The sequence below is a fragment of the Pseudochaenichthys georgianus genome, chromosome 16 (genome assembly GCF_902827115.2).
Source record: "Pseudochaenichthys georgianus chromosome 16, fPseGeo1.2, whole genome shotgun sequence".
NCBI lineage: Eukaryota > Metazoa > Chordata > Actinopteri > Perciformes > Channichthyidae > Pseudochaenichthys > Pseudochaenichthys georgianus.
Genome location: NC_047518.2, coordinates 47,996,252 through 48,016,713, shown reverse-complemented (window position 1 = coordinate 48,016,713; position 20,462 = coordinate 47,996,252). Strand labels below are relative to the sequence as shown.

At 42.5% G+C, this 20,462-nt stretch overlaps 1 protein-coding gene across 1 annotated transcript; it reads left to right on the top strand.

Moving 5' to 3' along the window:
* Window positions 1–9,325: 9,325 nt before the first annotated feature.
* On the top strand, window positions 9,326–11,787 carry LOC117460755 (gastrula zinc finger protein XlCGF57.1-like; the record flags this gene model as incomplete). Its single annotated transcript, XM_071206030.1, has 1 exon — window positions 9,326–11,787. A coding segment is annotated over one exon (1,452 nt), but the record flags the coding sequence as incomplete, so codon positions are not given.
* Between the last annotated feature and the right edge of the window lie 8,675 nt (window positions 11,788–20,462).

Sequence of the window (20,462 nt, the reverse complement as noted above, 5' to 3'; positions counted from 1 at the left end):
CCCACAGATGTCTTTCATTCTCATTGGAGTGTACAGACCACCATCTGCAAAAGCTATTTTCTTTGACAAATTACAAAAAATGCTTAGAGAATGCAGTTCTGCCAAGGAAATAATATTAATGGGTGACTTCAATGTTAACTGGGAGGACAAAGCAAGTAATAAGGCACTAGAACGGGTATCTAATCAATTTGATCTCACACAATTAATTAAGGGGCCTACTAGAATAACCACATCCTCAAAAACCCAGATTGACCTGATTTTCAGCAACAAACCTGATAGGGTGACAAAAACCTACAATATTATCACTGGTCTGTCTGACCACAACCTAACTCTCATAGTCAGAAAGCTCACTAAATCCCGCTTCCATTTGAAACCCAGTACAAAATCTTACCAATTAAGAATACCCAAGAGTGATATTGATGAATTCGACAGGGAAATTAAAAACATTAACTGGAGCCAAATGTTATCAGGTACAGATGTGGATACCAACACACATGCCCTTATGTCAACAATCCAAAATATATCAAAACGATTCCTCAGGAAAAGCGAATCTAAGGCCAAAAATAAACACACCCTCCCCTGGATTAATAGTGACATCAGGAAATCAATGAAGGAGAGAGATAATGCTCTAAAGCACTCTCTTAAGTCAAATGTAGTGACTGACAGGCTTATATTTGCGTCCTTACGAAACAGAGTTACAAAGGAAATCAGGGCAGCTAAATCCAACTTCTTTGTTAATCTCATTCATGGATCTGGGGAAATCATAAACAAATCTGGGACTGTCTGCAGAACCTAACAGGGAAAGGACATCAAATAACAAAGCAGCTGGAGATCAGTAACAATGGAACCTTATGTAAGGGGCCAGCAGAAATAGCGGCTATTTTTAATAACCATTTTATTGATTCTGTGAGGCTGACTATAAACAGTCCCCAAATTGGTCAAATACATTCATCACCTATTGATTATACACAGCCAGTCTTCTCCCTGACAGAGACTTCTGAATCCAAAGTTAATTCTATAATTTCTTCTTTAAACAATTCCAAATCAAAAGACACTTTTGGACTGGATTCTCTGTTTCTAAAGAAACATGCTACGACCCTCACAGGGACAATTACCAAAATAATTAACACCTCTTTTAGGGAGGGAACATTCCCAAAAGACTGGAAGTTAGCCATTGTTGTGCCAGTCCACAAATCCGGGGACACAACTGATGCAAACAACTATAGGCCCATTAGTATTTTACCTGTCATGTCTAAGATCTCTGAGAAATGTGTAGCTGAGCAATTGACTGGACATCTTAACAGTAGTGCTTTCACACTACACCCCATGCAATTCGGCTTCCGAGCCAATCATTCCACTGAGACCGCAAATTGTTTCCTTGTGGAAAATATTAAATAAAAAATGGACAAAGGAGGCATTGTTGGAGCAATCTTCTTAGATCTTAAGAAAGCTTTTGATACAGTCAATCATCAAGTACTCATTCACAAAATGTCCTATTTTAATTTCTCACCCAGTGCAATAGACTGGATGAGCTCCTATCTGTCAGACAGAGTTCAGTGTGTAAGGGTAAGTGGCGAGACATCACCACCCCTGAGGAATGAACTGGGTGTACCCCAGGGATCTATCCTGGGCCCAATACTATTCAGCCTTTATATAAATGACTTGCCCTCAGTGTGCACTGGATGTGAGGTGCAAATGTACGCTGATGACACTGTCATTTATGTCCATGCAAAAACCAAGGCCCAAGCTGCGGCCAAACTAAATGATGCAATGGTTCATGTAAATCAATGGCTTACTGACTCACAGCTATATCTGAATGTTAAGAAGACAGTCTGTATGTTTTTTAGCAAGACCAACACTGTGTCACACTGTGAACCCAAGGTCTATGTGTCTGGGGAGGTCATTCAAACAGTTACACATTTCAAATATCTAGGCATTATCCTTGACACTACTCTATCCTTCAATAAACAAGTGAGAAAGGTAATGCAAATAACTAAATACAATCTAGCAAATGTTAGATATATAAGGAACTGTTTGACAACACCTGTTGCAAAACTCTATATGACTGCCATGATCCTTCCCCACCTAACATACTGTATGACCAGCTGGACCCAGGCGAATAGCACAACATTGAGGCCTATCCTGTCACTTTACAAGCAAGCTCTCAAAGTTTTTGACAAAAAACCAAAGCTATACCACCATTGCAAAATCCTGGACAAACATAACCTGCTCAGCTGGGAAAATATATTAAAACACACTGATGCATGTCTCATTTTTAAAATTCTAAACGGCAAGGCACCCCCCCCCACCACTCTGCACTTTTATACAACAGAACAATTCAAACAGCAGAACCACAAGGTCTGCCCTAAGAGGGGACTGTGTAGTCCCTCTTAGGTCCAGTTCCTTTGGCAAACACTGTTTCTCTGTGAGGGCACCTACACTCTGGAACACAATACCAATACAGATCAGGAATAACACCTCTTATCATACATTTAACCACAATCATAAGAACTGGCTTTTAAACAATCAAAAATGTGAACACTTTTAACTGAATCAAGGTATGATGATATTTCATCTGTTTGCATGTTTGTTTGTTCCTCTCTATTGTTGTACTACTGTTCCTATTTATTGTTGTACTGCTATTTATTTATTGTTGTACTGCTATTTATTTATTGGTGTACTGATGTTGTCTGCTGTACTCTATTTAATTATGTTTTTATTTTCTAGTCTTGTTGTGGTCAGTTAACATCTTGCCAAGGACAACAGTTGAAAATTAGCCTGCTGGCTAATACTGGCTCATTTACAGCAATGTGAATTAATGTGCACTGTCCTTTAAATAAAATAAACAAACAAACACGTCTCCAATGTTCGTTGTTGCGCATTACAGAGGATTCAGACATTGCACATTAAATATATAACTAAACACGCCTTTTCTCCTCCTTATCTCTTTCATGACTTTTCATTTAATACATTTTAAACGCTGTAATCAATACTCCAAAAATACCTCACGGCTGGTATCATTTCCGGTAGTTCCGAATGTTGTCTCATGCTACCCACGTCTGTAAACAAACGTATTCAAATAAACTGTACCTTCATTTAATATTCAGCAATAATAATATCTCGACGTCTTTAGTTGTAGTGTTGAAATCAGTAGGTTTCGGTGTGCAACACTCCGTGTCATATCGCTACTAAATTCACCTCTATAGGAAATTGTATATTAGCCACATGCTAATGCTAACCGGAGATGAAGGATTTTCAGAATAAAAGCTTAAAAACTGGTTGTGCACAAGAACTTCTGGTTTTTCAGTATAAAACAGCATTTAAACTGACGGTATGTTTAAGGTACTTTATGCCATCAAAACATTGATGAAACAAATTTTCTCACCACATATTTTGATTCATTTTGTCCAGCATTTGCAAGCTGGAGACGCTCTGTCAGAGCCATATATTGTATAATTGATGCTTTCAGTTGAATTAATTCAATCCAAGTCAATGGAACCCTCACAAGATGTCACCAAAATCCCACTGTCCCTTTAAAATCTTTCAGAAAATGATATAAGTGTATCGAATTATATCGTATCGAATCGTATCGTTGGCTGAATATCGTAATATATATCGTATCATTGGCTGAATATCGTGTATCGTGAGATTAGTGTATCGCCACAGCCCTATTAAGGTCTCTCTCTCGCTCGCTCGGGCCACACATACACACACCCTCCCGGTCCTCCCGATGGCCAGTCGGTGCCTGCCGGTGAGCGTGGAAGTGTGGTCTGCCACAAGCGGGCGGCAGGAGGGGGGCTGTCAGCATCAGCTTGTAGATGGTATTTTAAACTCGATGCACTCTGAAGCTACGGGGCGGCCGAGAAAAAAAAATACACATTCGTTAATCGCATTAAAATAATTAGTGGCGTTAATTTTGTTTTGCGTTAACGTGTTATTAACGCGTTAACTTGACAGCCCTAAATGTAATGGAATGAATAAATGAATGAATGAAAACTTTATTACAGACTCAGGGTCCAGATAAAAGACTAGGCATTACATATATATATATCTTGTAGAACTCTGGGGAGAGGCCATCTATTCCAGGGGCCTTCCCCCCTGCATGCTCTTGAGTGCTGCACACAGTTCCTCCTCAGTCAGGGGCCCGTCCAGCTCTTTGTTCGTCTCCTCAGACACTGTTGGTAGGCCCCTGCAGAACAGATTAAACCCTCCATCATCTTCACTGTACTCAGTGGTGAAGAGGTCGCAGTAGAAGTCCACCGCTCTCTGCCGGATCTGGCTGTTCTCCGTCAGCTGCTGTCCTCCTGCTGACCTCAGAGTGTGGATCAGCCTGCGCTGCCCGTTCTTCTTCTCCAGACTGAAGAAGTACTTTGTGGGTGAATCCATCATGGAAGCGCTCTGGAATCGGGACCGGACCAGCTCTAGAACCCAGCAGGTCTGCCAAAATGGCTTTTTTAGATTTGAGGTTTTCAATACAACCTGGATTTCCTGTGGACTCTGCAAAGCTCTGCAGTTCCACTATTTCCATCTCCAGATCTCTCATAGACTTGGTGATGTCACGAGAAACATTGAGAGTGTACTGAAGACAAAGCTGCTTGATGTCGGCTTTCCCACAATCCCACCACTGCTTCAAAGAGTTAAAATCCCCCTTCCTTTCTCTAAAACCTTTCCAAAAATAAATAAAAACCTCTCTAAAATGTGTGTCTAAAAGCAGAGCAGTGTTAAAATGCCAATACGCAGATTTGCTTTTTATGTTGGCAATAAAAACATCACACAACACAATGGAGTGGTCAGAGAACCCAACAGGCAATATAGCACACTTTCTAACAACATTCAAATGGTGCTTAAAACAATAAAACCTGTCCAGCCGGGCCGTTGATGAAAGGTTCTCCCTCGTGTGGACCCATGTGTGCTGTCTGTGATGTGTGTGATGCTCTCTCCAGATGTCTGATAGACTATGTGTTGCTATTAACTGTGTCATGGCTCTTTTGGATGCAGCATGAGGTTCCCTATGGTTCCTATCTAGCTCGTCTTCCTGTGTGCAGTTAAAATCTCCCCCTAAAAATAAAAACTCTTCTGGTTCACACTCACTTAAAACAGCGCTGAGCTCGTTTAAAAACTGAACTCTGGCAGGACCTGAGTTAGGAGCGTACACGTTGATAAAAACCAGATTAAAAAGCTCATAGTTGGCTCTCACCACCAGCAGTCTGCCCTTTACTCTTTCTTCCACTGTGTGGGACTTGGGGATAAAGCCTCTAGCAAACAGGACTGCCACTCCTGCACTGGTGCTGCTAAGAGCACTTAAAAACACCTCCCCGTCCCACTCCCTCCTCCAGTCCGTCCCGTTTAAAGTGTCACTGTGCGTTTCTTGTAGCATTGCTACATTTACTTTTTTTAATTGTAAAAGCTCATAAATACAAGCCCTCTTCCCCACATCTCTAGCTCCATTGACATTTAAAGTGCGCACTTTAAAATCACTCATTAAAAAGGATGTGAGGAGAGACACACCACTTAAGAACAACAAGTATGTTAAAACCAGCATCCTAACTGCTGTACATATCCTTTTCTTCTTCATTTAAAATCTCTCGCTGTAACTTCCCTTTCAGGACCTTCAAGCGATAAGACTCCTGCTCAGTGAAGAGATGCATCTGAGCTTTCACTGACTGTAGCAACAAGCTCTTGTCAGTAAAAAAACTCTTCTATTTTTACTCCTCTTTTGTTTTTTGTTTCTTTAAGAAAAGCTTTGATTTGCTGCACTTTAAAAAACGGACTTTTAAGTTGAGAGACGGTGAGAGGCTGACTGTCCTCAGCAGAGTCCTCTTCCTCCTCATCTTCAACTTCCTCATTCTCCTCCATCAATTCTTCCTCACTTTCTTCCTTTTCTGCCTCCTTCACCTCCTCCACCATTTCCTCCTCTCTCTCTCCCTCCTCACTCACTGCCACCCTCTTGGCCTGAGAGACTTCCTCTTTCCGTTTCTTTTCTTTGTACAAGCTTGAGCTTCAATGTTCTCTTCGCTTGCAGCGGATGCAGAGAGTTCCACCGTCTCCACTGCTTCTTTCGGGACAACCTTTCTCCCCACATCAACCACAAGGTCACTTTTTCCATTATTTTTCTCATCACTCTTTTTTCCCCCAGAGTTTTCCTTGTCCTGCTTAGGGAGCTCTGAACCCTCAGCCTTCTTTGGAGGCTGTGGTTTTTTATTTTTTTCCTCCCCCTCCTGTTTTTTATTTTTTTCCTTCTCCTGTTTTTTTTTTTCCCCCTCCTCCTCCTGTTTTGTATTTGTGTCCTGTTTTGTATTTTTTTCCCTCCTCCTGTTTTTTATTTTTTTCCTCCTCCTCCCCCTGCTTTTTATCTTTTCCCGGACACACTCTGGCCAAGTGCCTCTCCTCCCCGCATTCGAAGCACTTGACAGGCCCCGAGTTTACAAACATTACATAATTAAAATCATCCAACTTTAAACTTAACACCAGATTAAGTTCCTCGTCTCTCTTATTGAGAATCATGAGGACACTTCTCCTGTGAGACACCACGTGCTTTAGCAGTGGAGATCTGCAGCCCGAGGACAGCTTCCTGATGGATGACACCATCTTGCCGTATTTATACAGCTCTCTCACCAGGAAGTCATCCCGTATGAACGGCGGGATATTCGAGATCATTACCCTTGTAGCAGGGGTGGTTAGTGGAGACACGGAAATTAAAGTTTCATTCACAACGATCCCGGTCTCCACCACCTTGTTCGCTTTCCCTTCCGTGTCCACAAATATCACCACCCCGCCGTTCATCCGAGCCGCAGATCTGATGCTGCCGTGCCCCACTAAGGCCCCCACAGCCAGGCTGCACTCCTCCACCGAGCACGGTGTCATCGGAGACATTTTAAAACCATGTTTACTAGGGATGTCCCGATCACCTTTTTTTGCTCCCGATCCGATTCCGATCATTTGATTTTGACAATCTGCCGATACCGATTTTTCCCGATCCGATCTTTATGCAATGCATTAAGGGGGAAAAAAAGGTAACAGATAACGGCTGGTCATCCAACGCGATGAATTCAGCTATCTTGGCTGTTATTGTGTTGGCCTTTTCACCGTTCTGGGGCAGTTTCTCTTTCCTTTTAAAAGTGTCGGTTGTTTCAGTGCCGTTACCTGAGTGGCCGCTGTGTACTCGCCGTGTTGTTGTTGGTGTTTGTTTCTCAGGTAGCGTATTAGATTGGTCGTGTTGAACGTAGCTCTGTTCTTTCCACCACGCGGAACCTCTGCCTTGCAAACATTGCATCTGGCTGTTACACTGCCTTCGCTTTCAATTTTATAATACTTCCAAACTCCTGACATTTTCTCTGTCCCGACTCCCGAGTCACCAGCTGAACGTAGCCTCTCGTTAGCTTACTGCTACTATTAGACACTGCGCCCACTCTGTTGCCAGATTTCAGAGAAATAAGCAACCAGGTCTATGAAAACAAGCCCAAAGAAAGCAACACATACATGATGTTGTGTAATTTTAAACCAAAACTAAGTCCTCAGGATGACTTTAAGACGTGAACATGGTCATTTTTGTTTTGTAACATTAAATAAAAAATAAATATTTTATATAAAAATAAATCCCGATCCCCGATTTTTTGAAAATCACGTGATCGGCTCCGATCCCCGATCACGTGATCGGATCGGGACATCTCTAATGTTTACGACTCAGCCGGGCATAGTCCATGCCGCAACTGCGTCACAGACACACACAAACACACACCACACACACCCAAACCAAGAGAAAACACCAACAATCAAACGTTTAAACCATATACACAATACACACAACTTACAACAATAAACAAGAAATATGTTAGTAGAAAACGTGTGAAAAAGTTAGTAACTCACTCACACCACGCTCCTCCGACTGTTCCTCACACAGAGACTGAGAGAGAGAGAGAATTATTATCCACAGTTAATGTAAACTCGAATAATGTACTTCATTTGAATGTAATAATTATGTTGGTTGTTGTTTGTGGAAGCTGCCACTTCCTTACAGAGCCCCTCCTCCAACACACACGAACGCGCACATGGCCAATGAGGGCATGAGATAAGTTTGTGCACTGATGGAAGGCTGACAGGCAGGTAGGCTTACCTACCCCACCTTTAACTGGAATTATCTAGTGAACAAAAAAGTGTTAACAAATCCAGAATATGATTTATATTTTGCTGGCTACTGCAGAATGCTGTGGTAGCCATGCTGGTTAAGGGTGCCTTGAACTCTGAATAAATCACCAACAGTGACACCAGTAAAGCCCCCCCCCCACCACCATCTCACCCCCGCCTCCATGCTAACTCTTGCTCTTCCACGGGGGGGTCCTCATGAGAGCCAGTCTCATCATAGCGTTCCATGGTTTTTGCAATTGCACTTGAGGATACATTCAAAGTTCTTGACATTTTCCGGATCGACTGGCCTTCATTTCTTAAAGTGATGATGGACGGTCGCTTCTCTTTACTGAGTTGAGTGGTTCTTGCTATAATATGGATTACAACAGCAGTCAAATAGGGCTTTCCACTGTGCACTAACTCTACCTCTGCACAACACAACTGATGGTCTCAAACACATTCAGAAGGCAAGTCATTCCACACATTGACTCTTGACAAGGCACACGTGTTAATAGAAAACCATTCCAGGTGACGACCTCATGAAGCTGACTGAGAGAAGCCAAGAGTGAGCAAAGCTGTCATCAAGGCAAAAGGGGCTACTTTGAAGAATCTAAAATAAAAATAATTTTCTTGATTTTTTTTATTAACTAGATAATTCCATATGTGTTCTTTCATAGTTTTGATGTCTTCAGTGTTAATCTACAAAGTAGAAACACATTAAAATAAGCAAAACACATTGAATGAGAAGGTGTCCAAACTTTTGGCAGGTACTGTATATAAAAAACACACATATTTGAACATTTAGCAGGTCAAATGTTCTGTTAATACTTGCATACTTTTACTTAAATAAGGTTTGAATGCAGGATTTTAATTTGTAACAGTATTTTCATTCTATACTGTAGGCGTAGTGTATCTGTGAACAATCCCAAATACAATTCCTTGTTTACATTGCGGCTAGTGCTACGCCAGAAGAAAAAACCCTTTTACATTTTTAACTGGAAGTGGAAAGGGGCTGGGCTACATGAGGTGACTTGAGCCAACAAGAATACACAATAGGTGGGACTAAGAAAGATAATGTGAAAATATAAAAACAAAGGCATTAATTAGGGCTGCAAAATGTCCCCCATTGTAATGGTGATGAGATTTTTAAATGCTAACACTTAACAGTTTCTTCTGACTGTGTTTCCTGTTTCCTGCAGAAGTCCAGCAGCTGGTGGTGGTTAAAGAAGAGCTTCTCCCTGACCAGCAGGAGTGGAGCACCAGTCTGGACCAGGAGGACCCAGAGCCTCCCCCACACATTAAGCAGGAACAGGAGGGAGAGCAGCTTCAGGAGCTGGGGGAGGCTGATATCACCAAGTCCACTTTCACTCCGGACCCTGTGAAGAGTGAAGATGATGAAGAGAAACCTCAGTCCTCTCAGCCTCATCAAAGACAAACTGAACACATGGAAACAGAAGCTGATGGAGATGACTGTCTAGGACCAGAACCAGCCAGGAACTCAGATCCAGAGAGCAGTTTACAACCAAAGACTGAGGACCACACTGAAGACTCTTCTGAACCTGACACTGGAGACTCTTCTGAACCTGACACTGGAGACTCTTCTGAACCTGACACTGAAGACAGTGCTGATTGGAAAGAGACCAGAGAACCTGCATCAGGCTCAAACTCACTGAAAAATAGACATGAATCTGTCAGTGATCCACAACATAGTGCTGAAAAGAAACCATTCAGCTGCTCAGTCTGTAAGAAAGCTTTTTCACGGAGTGGACATTTAAAGCTACACATGAGAGTCCACACAGGAGAGAAACCATTCACCTGCTCAGTCTGTAAGAAAGCTTTTTCACAGAGTGGAAGTTTAAAGATACACATGAGAATCCACACAGGAGAGAAACCATTCACCTGCTCAGTCTGTAACAAAGCTTTAGCAGATAGTGGATGTTTAAAGAAACATATCCTAATCCACACAGGAGAGAAACCATTCACCTGCTCAGTCTGTAACAAAGCTTTTGCAGATAGTGGATGTTTAAAGACACACATGAGAATCCACACAGGAGAGAAACCATTCACCTGCTCAGTCTGTAAGAAAGCTTTTTCAGATAGTGGACATTTCAAGAAACACATGAGAATCCACACAGGAGAGAAACCATTCACCTGTACAGTCTGTAAGAAAGCTTTTTCACAGAGTGGAAATTTAAAGCTACATATGAGAGTCCACACAGGAGAGAAACCATTCACCTGCTCAGTCTGTAACAAAGCTTTTGCAGTTAGTGGATGTTTGAAGAAACACATGAGAATCCACACAGGAGAGAAACCATTCACCTGTACAGTCTGTAAGAAAGATTTTTCACGGAGTGGAAATTTAAAGCTACATATGAGAGTCCACACAGGAGAGAAACCATTCACCTGCTCAGTCTGTAACAAAGCTTTTTCACAGAGTGGATGTTTAAAGAAACACATGAGAATCCACACAGGAGAGAAACCATTCACCTGCTCAGTCTGTAACAAAGCTTTTTCACAGAGTGGATGTTTAAAGAAACACATGAGAATCCACACAGGAGAGAAACCACACAGCTGCTCAATCTGTAAGAAAGCTTTTTCAGAGAGTGGAAGTTTAAAGTCACACATGAGAATCCACACAGGAGAGGAAAAATAGATCTGCAAAGTTTGTGACAAAATATTTAAATGGCGTAATCGTTTAAAAAGACCAAGTGTGTTGGTAAGGGAATACATTTGTCTATTTTGTATCCTGATGCCCTAATGCCGTAACATGTAATACGTTACTCCCTAAGCCTGTTTTCACCCACCTGCAACCGATTCGCTAATAATCAAAAATGTTCATTTCTTCCACCCCTTGAGACTATTTCTTGTTTAATAATCGTTACATCAATCAATCAATCAATGTTTATTTATATAGCCCAATATCACAAATGTTACATTTGTCTCAGTGGTCTTCACAGTGTGTACAGAATATCAGTATGACAATACGACACCCTCTGTCCTTAGACCCTCACATCGTACAAGGAAAGACTTCCGAAGAAAACCCAGTTTAAAGGGAAAAATGGGAGAAACCTCAGGGAGAGCAACAGAGGAGGGATCCCTCTCCCAGGACGGACAGACGTGCAATAGATGCCGTGTGTAAATTGAAAAGATAATACATTTGCAACATAGGTAGTCCAAATGTTTGGAAATGCATGTGTGTATAATAGGACACACATTACATCTCCTCAGGACCAAGTTCCCGTGTCCTGCCTTTCACCTGCTGATCACCCACTGCTCATTTAAGATGGACTCACCTTTACAAGGGACCAGCTAGTCTTAGTGTCTTAATGCAAACGTTTTGTAAAGTGATGTTAGACCAACAACGTGCTGTTGGGTTGTGTGCTCTCTGCAGGACGGTGTCTGTACTCAAAGATTGTTGGTGAAATGAGATCTTCACTCTGTTGGTGTTGTCTAAACAACACCAACAGAGCGATACGTCTTCTTTCCAGCAGATGGCATACATACATGTTACATCATGCAGTTCAACGGTCATCCACATATTAGAGATTCAAAACAGCAATGTGTGAGATAAGGCTAGTAACTGACTATTTCAACAGAATGTGAAGAGGTTACAGTCTTGAGGCCATGTCCAATATGTTTGTGTTTTGTTTGATTAAATCAACTGAAATGAGCATTCAATGACGCAATTATTCTGAATTACTGTCATTACATCATGGGTTTGCATTGCAATATTAGAACGCATAACACCCAACTTTATTTCTTCCAAGTTGCGGGTGTTCATTGTTTAGAAGTCCGCTGTGTTTCATCCAAGCTTCCACTGCGTGCTCCGATAATGCTGAAAGTATCTGTTGTATGCTTTACCTGCTCCAGTAACACAAGTGTAATTCACTGGACAGAGACAAGAGATAGTGGATGGATCCAGAGGAGAACCAGAAGATAGTCCGCATAGAGCCTTCAGGCTCTGAAAATGATCAGGGATAGAGCTAGAAAAAAACTCCAAAAACCTGAATAGAGCTAGAAGATAGCAAAGCCAAGAAAGACCCAGACAGGAAGGAGCCAAAAGAGTTTGTATTTTTTAATATACAAGCTCTTCTCTTAAGATATTAGAACATCCTATCTCAACATGTATCCTTTTATGCATTAAAAAAACCTTACATTGTTCCTGCCAATTATTGAGATTGTTTCACAGCTTTATCTTACATATTTAGACTGTTGTCTTTACATATAGATGACATAGGATGAACAGCACGATCCACTCTGCTGGATTCTGCCCAAATCGGCTCCAAATGCATGCAAACATCTCGCTGTATCCAAACTCCTGCAGTTGTATTGTTCTGGATTCATAGTGACGTGTATTAGATGGTCTGCACTCTTATTGTTATGTATTTAATATAAAGTCAAATACCCATGAAGTCAGAAAAGAAAAGAGTCTCACTTAAGGAAAAAGGTTCTGAACCAGTGAGAGTTATGAGGGGCCGTACGAGACAATATTCAGAAATACCGTTCACACACACGCATGTGAAACCCACTCACGAGATTTCAGTATGTTGTGTGAGAGAGATTTCAGTGTGTTGTGAGAGAGAGATTTCAGTATGTTGAGAGAGAGGGGTTTCAGAATGTTGTGAGAGAGAGAGATTTCAGTGTGTTGTGAGAGAGATTTCAGTATGTTGTGAGAGAGAGATTTCAGTATGTTGAGAGAGAGAGATTTCAGTATGTTGTGAGAGAGAGATTTCAGTATGTTGTGAGAGGGATTTCAGTATGTTGTGAGAGAGAGATTTCAGTATGTTGAGAGAGAGAGATTTCAGTATGTTGAGAGAGAGAGATTTCAGTATGTTGAGAGAGAGAGAGATTTCAGTATGTTGTGAGAGAGATTTCAGTATGTTGAGAGAGAGATTTCAGTATGTTGTGTGAGAGTCCACATACCTCCAGCTCTTTGTCGGTCAGGGTCTGAATCTCAGCTATTCTTGTGCCAACAAACACCTTGTAACGGCAAGGGTCGGATGTTATCCTTGATAGGACGGTGGTTGAATCTGTCCAGAGGGTCACAGACTGTAGAGGAATAGTGAGTTCGGTACTAAGGAGGTTGGCCAGTTGGGCACCAGATAGGGCTGCATATAGTTCAAGGCGTGGGATAGATAGCTGGCGCTTAGGGGCAACACGAGATCTGGCCATTATGAAACTGACATGAGTTTGATCATGTTTATCCTGCGTCTTAAGGTACGCAACAGCTCCATACACACGCTCAGAGGCGTCGCAGAAAACATACACATGGTGGTCGGTGGTTGTGTTGGTGAAGATGGGGAGATAGCAGCGAGGGAAGTTGATGTCAGGGAGATTCTGCAGTTCCAACTCCCATGATTGCCATTTCCTCAATAGGCTTTCTGTCTTAATGACATTATCCCATCCTCTATCCTGCTCCCATAGATCCTGCACCAGTATCTCTGCACGGGTAGTGAAAGGGATCAGATAGCCTAAGGGGTCATATTGAGATGCCAAGACCTCGTAGATATTTCTCATTGTTGGTTGGTGGTAAGTGATTGTTCTGTTTGTATAGCCCAGCGTGTCTTTGAGGCAGTTCCATTGAAGGCCCAATGTAGGCTCTTTAGGGTCTCCACCCTCTGAGAGCCACAACTCGTTAGTCTTGGATTTGGACTCTGTAGGGAGATGTTGTATAACGGATGGATCATTGCTAGCCCACTGTCTTATGTCGAAACCACCCTCTAAGAACAGAGGTCTCATTTTGTCGATGAGGGACTTTGCTTCTTGGGGGGAGTGAAAGCTTTGGAGGCAGTTATCGACATAGAAACAATTTTGGACGGATTCAAGGACCTCCTCGTTTCCATAACAATGATCTTTGACATGTTTTTGAACTGCAAAGGTGGCACAACATGGGCTGCAGGTTGTTCCAAATGGAAGAACTTGCCATTCGTACACACTGGGTTCCTGTTCGAGCTGCATCCCTCTCCAAATGAAGCGCAACAGGGGTTTGTCCTCATTCAAAAGGCGTACCTGATGGAACATAGCCTTTATGTCTCCGCAGATGGCAATGGCATGTTGGCGGAATCTGAGGAGTACTCCAATGAGTGAGGGACCAAGTGTTGGGCCAGGCAGAATACATTTGTTCAGGGTTTGTCCCATGTATTCGAAAGAGCAATCTAATACAATCCTGTGTTTGTTGTTGTGTTCAACTATGCGATGTGGAAAATACCAGGTTTCCTGTGGATGCTCAGCCTGCTCGTTGGGGATCCTTTGAACATAGCCAAGCTCTGTGAGTTTATTCAGTTCCTCCTGGTATTTCTCAGAAAGTTGTGAGTCTTTGGACAAGCGTCTTTCTGTGGCACAGAGACGAGGCAGAACGCCTTCCTTGGGGGCTTGAAAGGCAGGCATATTGGGAATTCTCAGCAGGGGAGTGGCATAGCGCATTTCACCATCTATTTCTACTCTTTCTATCTTGGAATGAAGAAGAGCGAGAGCCATCTTGTCCTGTTTCGACCTTGTGGCTGTCTTTTCATTTGCATAGGGCAACCAACCAACCACAGAAACGGTCCTTCCCACCGTCCTGATCGAAGTGGAAGGTATTCTGAATTCAAAACCCCTTGGATATGTCTCTTCTGACCTTGCTGATCCAGACCCAGTTACACCAAATATGCTGTTGATGGGCGGCCCGACTCCTCTCTTCCTCAGGCAATCTACTGTGACAGTGAGCTCCTGGGCAGGAGGAAGTGGCGTCACAGTCAGATCATAGCTGATCATTTCTGGACAGCCTTCATTCGCCATTACCTTCCGAATCTTCAAACCAGTCAAAAATGGAAGACAAACAAGGAGAACCTGGATTCTGGGAAGGTTGTGTTGGTGGTTGACCCCCAATATCCTCGAGCATCATGGCCTATTGGAAGGATAAGTGAAACCTACCCTGGAAAAGATGGAAACGTCCGCAGTGCTAAGGTCATTATTCAAGGTCGGGAATATGTAAGACCTGTTTCAAGATTAATCCCGCTCCCTGAATTCACGGAAGACACCGATTAAACGTATTTGCTGCACAAATACGGGGGCGGCTGTTAGAAATTGCATGTGTGTAACCCTCCTGTCCACAAGAGGCACTGTGTAGGGAAGCAGGTAGAACTTCCTCACAGGCTATAAATAGAGGCCTGGATGAGGACTTCCTCCTCTTTGTCCTCAAACACCCACACCAGAGAGGCTTCTCAATACTCAAATTTCCCCTCCTCGAGTCCTCGACTCCTCGGTCCTCCGGTAGTGACCCGGAAATGAATTTCAGCGCACCATTTTGAAGGACGTCTCATTTCTCTAAATGCACACCGAGGACCGAGGATCGAGCGTCGAGGAGGCTCTCTGGAGGAGCTATAACCGAGGATACACTGATGGTTCCTCCACGGCTCCTCCGCGGATGCATTTCCGGGAACGGTGGAGGCGTGACGCATGGCCGGACTTATCTAAGCCAATGACAGCTCTGCATGCATCCCCTGGATATTATTTTAGTAACTGCTTTCATCGCAACGCGATGTTTACATTGAGAACAGCTGTGAGGTCCGTGCAGAAAGCAGAGCAGTGTGTAGAATATATATCACTCAGTATAACAGGCCTACTCTCTTTATTTGCTTTAGTTTAGTAGATATCTACAAACAAAGAGTCGATATATTTCTAAGACCATTTAGGCTGTAGCCTGATTATGCTTTAGGAGCTGTAGGTGTGTGTGGTACAGTGTGTAGGTGTGTGTGTGTGGTACAGTGTGTAGGTGCATGTTGTAAAGTGTGTAGGTGTGTGTTGTACAGTGCGCAGATGCGGTGGACAGACAGGTCTCAGTTGGTTTGGTGTCCTCTGCTTACTTTTAATACTTGCAAATACAACTTTTGGCCCGTAATTTCAATTCCCCATTTCAGCGACCAGAGAGAGGGGGGGGGGGATATATCCAGTCTCTGATTGTGTAACTTACGTTATTATGAGAGTGCTCTCATACTTTAAATTGCATATATTTATATAAATGTATTTGTGTGTGTGTGTGTCCGCATCTGTAGCCTGTTATTGTCTCATTATACCGCACTCTCAATGAATTCAAAGTAAATATGTGGGGGAACAATGTTCAGCTGATCTAACAGAGATTATAAAATATGACAAAACACTCGACAGCTGATGCAGCTGTTGCCACGTAATAATGAACGGACGTCGCTTTAATATGACCGCTCAGAGGAGAGGAGTTCTCATTTCTTTAAACGTCTGCTGCTTCCCCTCCTCTCTCCTCGGTTCCCCTCCTCGGTCCTCCGCTCGCATTTCCTGTGGGCGGGACTAAGTCTCGAGGAGGGGAGTCGAGGAGGGGACATTTAAGAATTGAGAAGCCTCTCAGGACTGAGTGTTTGGTAGTTGTTCGCCATGTGTCTTTTGATTTACCAATGTAAGTAGAATCCTCTTTGTAATTTTGATGTTTGCACTTGAGTAACCTCAATGGTATTGAACACATTTGTTGTTCAATGTTGTAATGAATATAATTTAGTTCGAATTTGATTGAAGTATTATTTTAATGTGCAAATGCTGTAATCAGTTTGTTTCACCTTTCTACTAGAACCATTGGCAACAGCTACCATCCCACCAACATACCCTGATAAAATAAAACAAAGAAGTTTAAACTCCTGTCTCCTGGTGGTTTGCGGCTCCAGTTTGAACGTTCATCTCCAACAGAAGTGCAACACACTGCAGTTCATATATTGGCCGATAGGCGATGGCTGCAGAAAGGAGCAATTTCCATAGACCCCCATGTTAAAATGCCCAACTTTACAGCAGAAAAAAACATGTTTCTACCCCTTGCTCCATGCATTTTATTATGGTTAGATTCCACCTTCATTATTATAGATCTGTGAGTGAATTGTTTTCTAACACAACCCTTTTATTTATATTAGGTCTTAAAGGTTTTGCATACATTAGGGTGTGGTCACAATGAGTGACTGCTCTGTCAAGTGACTGCTATTGCTAGCTTCTTGTTTCTCTGCTAGCTGCTCCGTGAAGCTACAGGGACTCTGCCTGCTCAGTTCATCCAGGGAACACAACTTGAAGCCGGCCGTGGTTGTTTGTTCTTCATGCTTATATATCGGACTATTGTGACTCGCTCTGTGGTCTAAACAGACGGTGCATGAATGCGGTTTTGCGGTAAGTGAAATTCGAGTCCTTTATTTATGTGTTAATGATTTTAATAAGCTACGCAATGAATGTTAAGGCTTAGGTTAGTGCGTAAGCGAGTGGTAGCTACATCGGTGCTAACGAGTTAACAAGTTAAAATCATAGACTATAAAGGTTCAAACGAAATAGACAAGTGTTAAGCGTTAAGTGGGATAATACTGACAAACGGCTTCTGTTTGAGGTTGATAAAATAAGGTCATCCCTGTAACTTATAGAGATATTTTATTATGTAGGTAGGAACTGTATGCATCGCTAAGGTTAATTTAAATTGGCTATGCTAACCCTAACCCACACATTCCTTTACATTTACATTTTAATTTGCATTAAAGTATTTCGGGGGGCCTTCTAACATGTTTTTAAATATAACTACGGTTGTAGTCGAAGAGTTTGTAAATTAACATGAACCGAAGCTGTTGCCTGGCAACGCAATCGCACAACGTCACGTCCGTTAATTCCACATCCACACCTATGATCCACATGCATGGATTAACATCGATTTAATACATTAATGTAGCCTTTGTTTCTGCTCAAAGAGGTGTCAACCAGCTGGGGAAACAAGAACATCTGCATAATCGAGTGTGACTATTAAAAAATCATCATTACGTCGGGGTAGCATTTGCTTGGCATTTCCGGTTATTTCTCCACTGGTTAACGTGGGTTAACAATACTGTGTAGCTGTCACGTTTTAAGGGATAACATCGTGACATTTTCACGTCTTGGCGTGAGACCGGGTTGGATGAACCAGGTTAGTAAGCAGTACAGTATATATGGTATGGAAGGAAAACAATGTTTAACATAGTCAGAACATCTGTGTATTTATTTGCCCACCCTTCTGCTCGACATCCGACCCTCACTTAGATTTTTCCCTCTGCAGTTTCTTCTCTGGGGAGCGCAAACAACAAAAACAAGCAAGGTGTCCCGTCATGTACCTGAAAGTTTGGGTTGGCAAAATGGAGTAAGAGAGGGACTTGAAAAACCTTGGTGGCTCTCTACTCATGTTGTTACAGTTGTCTTGGTTACAGCTCTCAAGTTTTTTTGGTGCCATTTCCACATCTTTAGAAAATATGAAAAAATTGAAGTGAAATCAACCTCTTCTCTGATGAACACACTTTGATTTCTCTGTCTTGTGAGTTTGCAGTCTTGTAGTTTTGCTCCTCCACCTGTAGCATCACTGCCCCTCCACCTGCCATACAGTAGGTTACTAACAAGATTACTTATATGATACAGTGATATAATACATGTTTAGTATGCTTACTTATATAAAACAGTAGTATTAAACTTACCTTGTGTTTTCACACTCACTTAAGTCCCTCTCCCTTTGCCATCAATCCAAAATCAGCTGAGCTGCAACATTATACAGACAGGTAATAATCAACAGAATCACAAAGACACAATATGGCTCTGCTAAACACACTCACTCTTACACGCACCAAAGTTATATTTATCTAATATTTAACTCCCTCCACCCCCGCATACAATCCCGTTTAGAAGCCCCTCTTCTCTAATTCAACATGTTGGACGAGATGACATTAAGAGAACGGAATGTACAATTAAAAGGCTGTTCAACGTGTGTTGCTAACTTGCTTCGGTATCCTAGCTTAATCTGTTATCTGTAAACGTTCCCTAAATCTACTAATTTAGGGATAATCCACTGACATCCTTTAATACACATGTTAATTTGAATCAGATGTACTGATAATATCCGCAATATAAGTCTTTAAACTTCTTCTTACCTTTAAAAGTCCGTCACGAACGGTCTATTATGCTGCAACTCCACAGCTCTGCTAGCCTTGGCGCTAACTTCCGGGGAACGATTGAGAGGCTCCACGATCCGCCATTGCTGTAAAAAAGTGGTCCATTGGAGTGAACGGAGATGTCGTAACTCTTCTATTATACGGCTCTGATCTGGTCGAATGAGGTTCTTTTAACTGAGGCTATTTTTTTCTTAAAAACATGTTCAAACTAACTTTTTTTTCAAATGTGGCCTACTACTTTAGCACACACTCACCATGTACTCCTTCACCAGATCCTCAGGATCCTCGTTGAGGTAAATGCAGAGTCCTTTAATGAGGCACTCCCTGCCAGCATCGATGTCTTCCTTAAGGTTTAAAACAAAGAATATAGGGACATTATTACATATATTACTTTATTTGAGCAGAAATGGACATGTTGCTTGTAGGGTTGCCAGAAACTGACCATGATCAAAATCGATTATTCGGCAGCCCTGGAGAATAATAATCAATTAATCGAACGTTTATTTCGATTAATAAACCAACATGATGTTGGTTTATTTTTTGTTATTTTCTAAAGTGCCTACCATTGACTTTATTTGGAGATGCGCTATGCACGCACAATGTATTTATTGCAATGCTGCCATTATTAAATACAGGCTACAGCTTGTATTAATAATAGCAGCATTGCAATAAATATTATTATAGCAATTTCTTTATTGTAATGCTATTATTAATACAGGCTGTAGCCTGTATTATTCATAATAGCAGCATTGCAATAAATAAATTGTGCGCGCATCGCGCATCTTCAAATGGATGCACTCAAAACGCATTGTTGAGGTTGAGCTGTGAAAGATCAACGTCTTTTCGCAAAGCTTGCATTTAACTTCCTTTGGACTTGTAAGTTCGAAGTAGTTCCACGAGGAGGAACTCTTTTTACCTGCCGCTTTGTTCATCTTTAGTCGCACGTGTGAGGGAGAGGGGGGCGGGGGCGGTGTGTAGCGTGCTGCAGCAGCAGTCTGCTCGCTGCTCGCTGCTCGTTCACAGCTGCTCGCTGCTCGCTGCTCGTTCACAGCTGCTCGCTGCTCGTTCACAGCTGCTCGCTGCTCGTTCACAGCTGCTCGCTGCTGCTCACCTGAGGAACAGGTTACACGCCGTCAGCGCTGAGACGTGATCCACCTTTGCTGAGTTCCGGATGTGAGCCACGTTCAACCTCATCCACTACAGCGACCCGAGTTCCACTAAAGGCACGCCGGGAAGGGTTTCAGGAGCCACTCCACACTGGGCGAATCACTTCTGGGATCCTACTTTTGCCCGCCGAGTGGATTTAGCACGAGAGGAAGCAACTCTTGCAGAGATAAAGAGTCGGAAGTGTGGTCCCGGCTCTCCTCTCGCCGCCCTTCTCGCCGCTCCTCACACCGC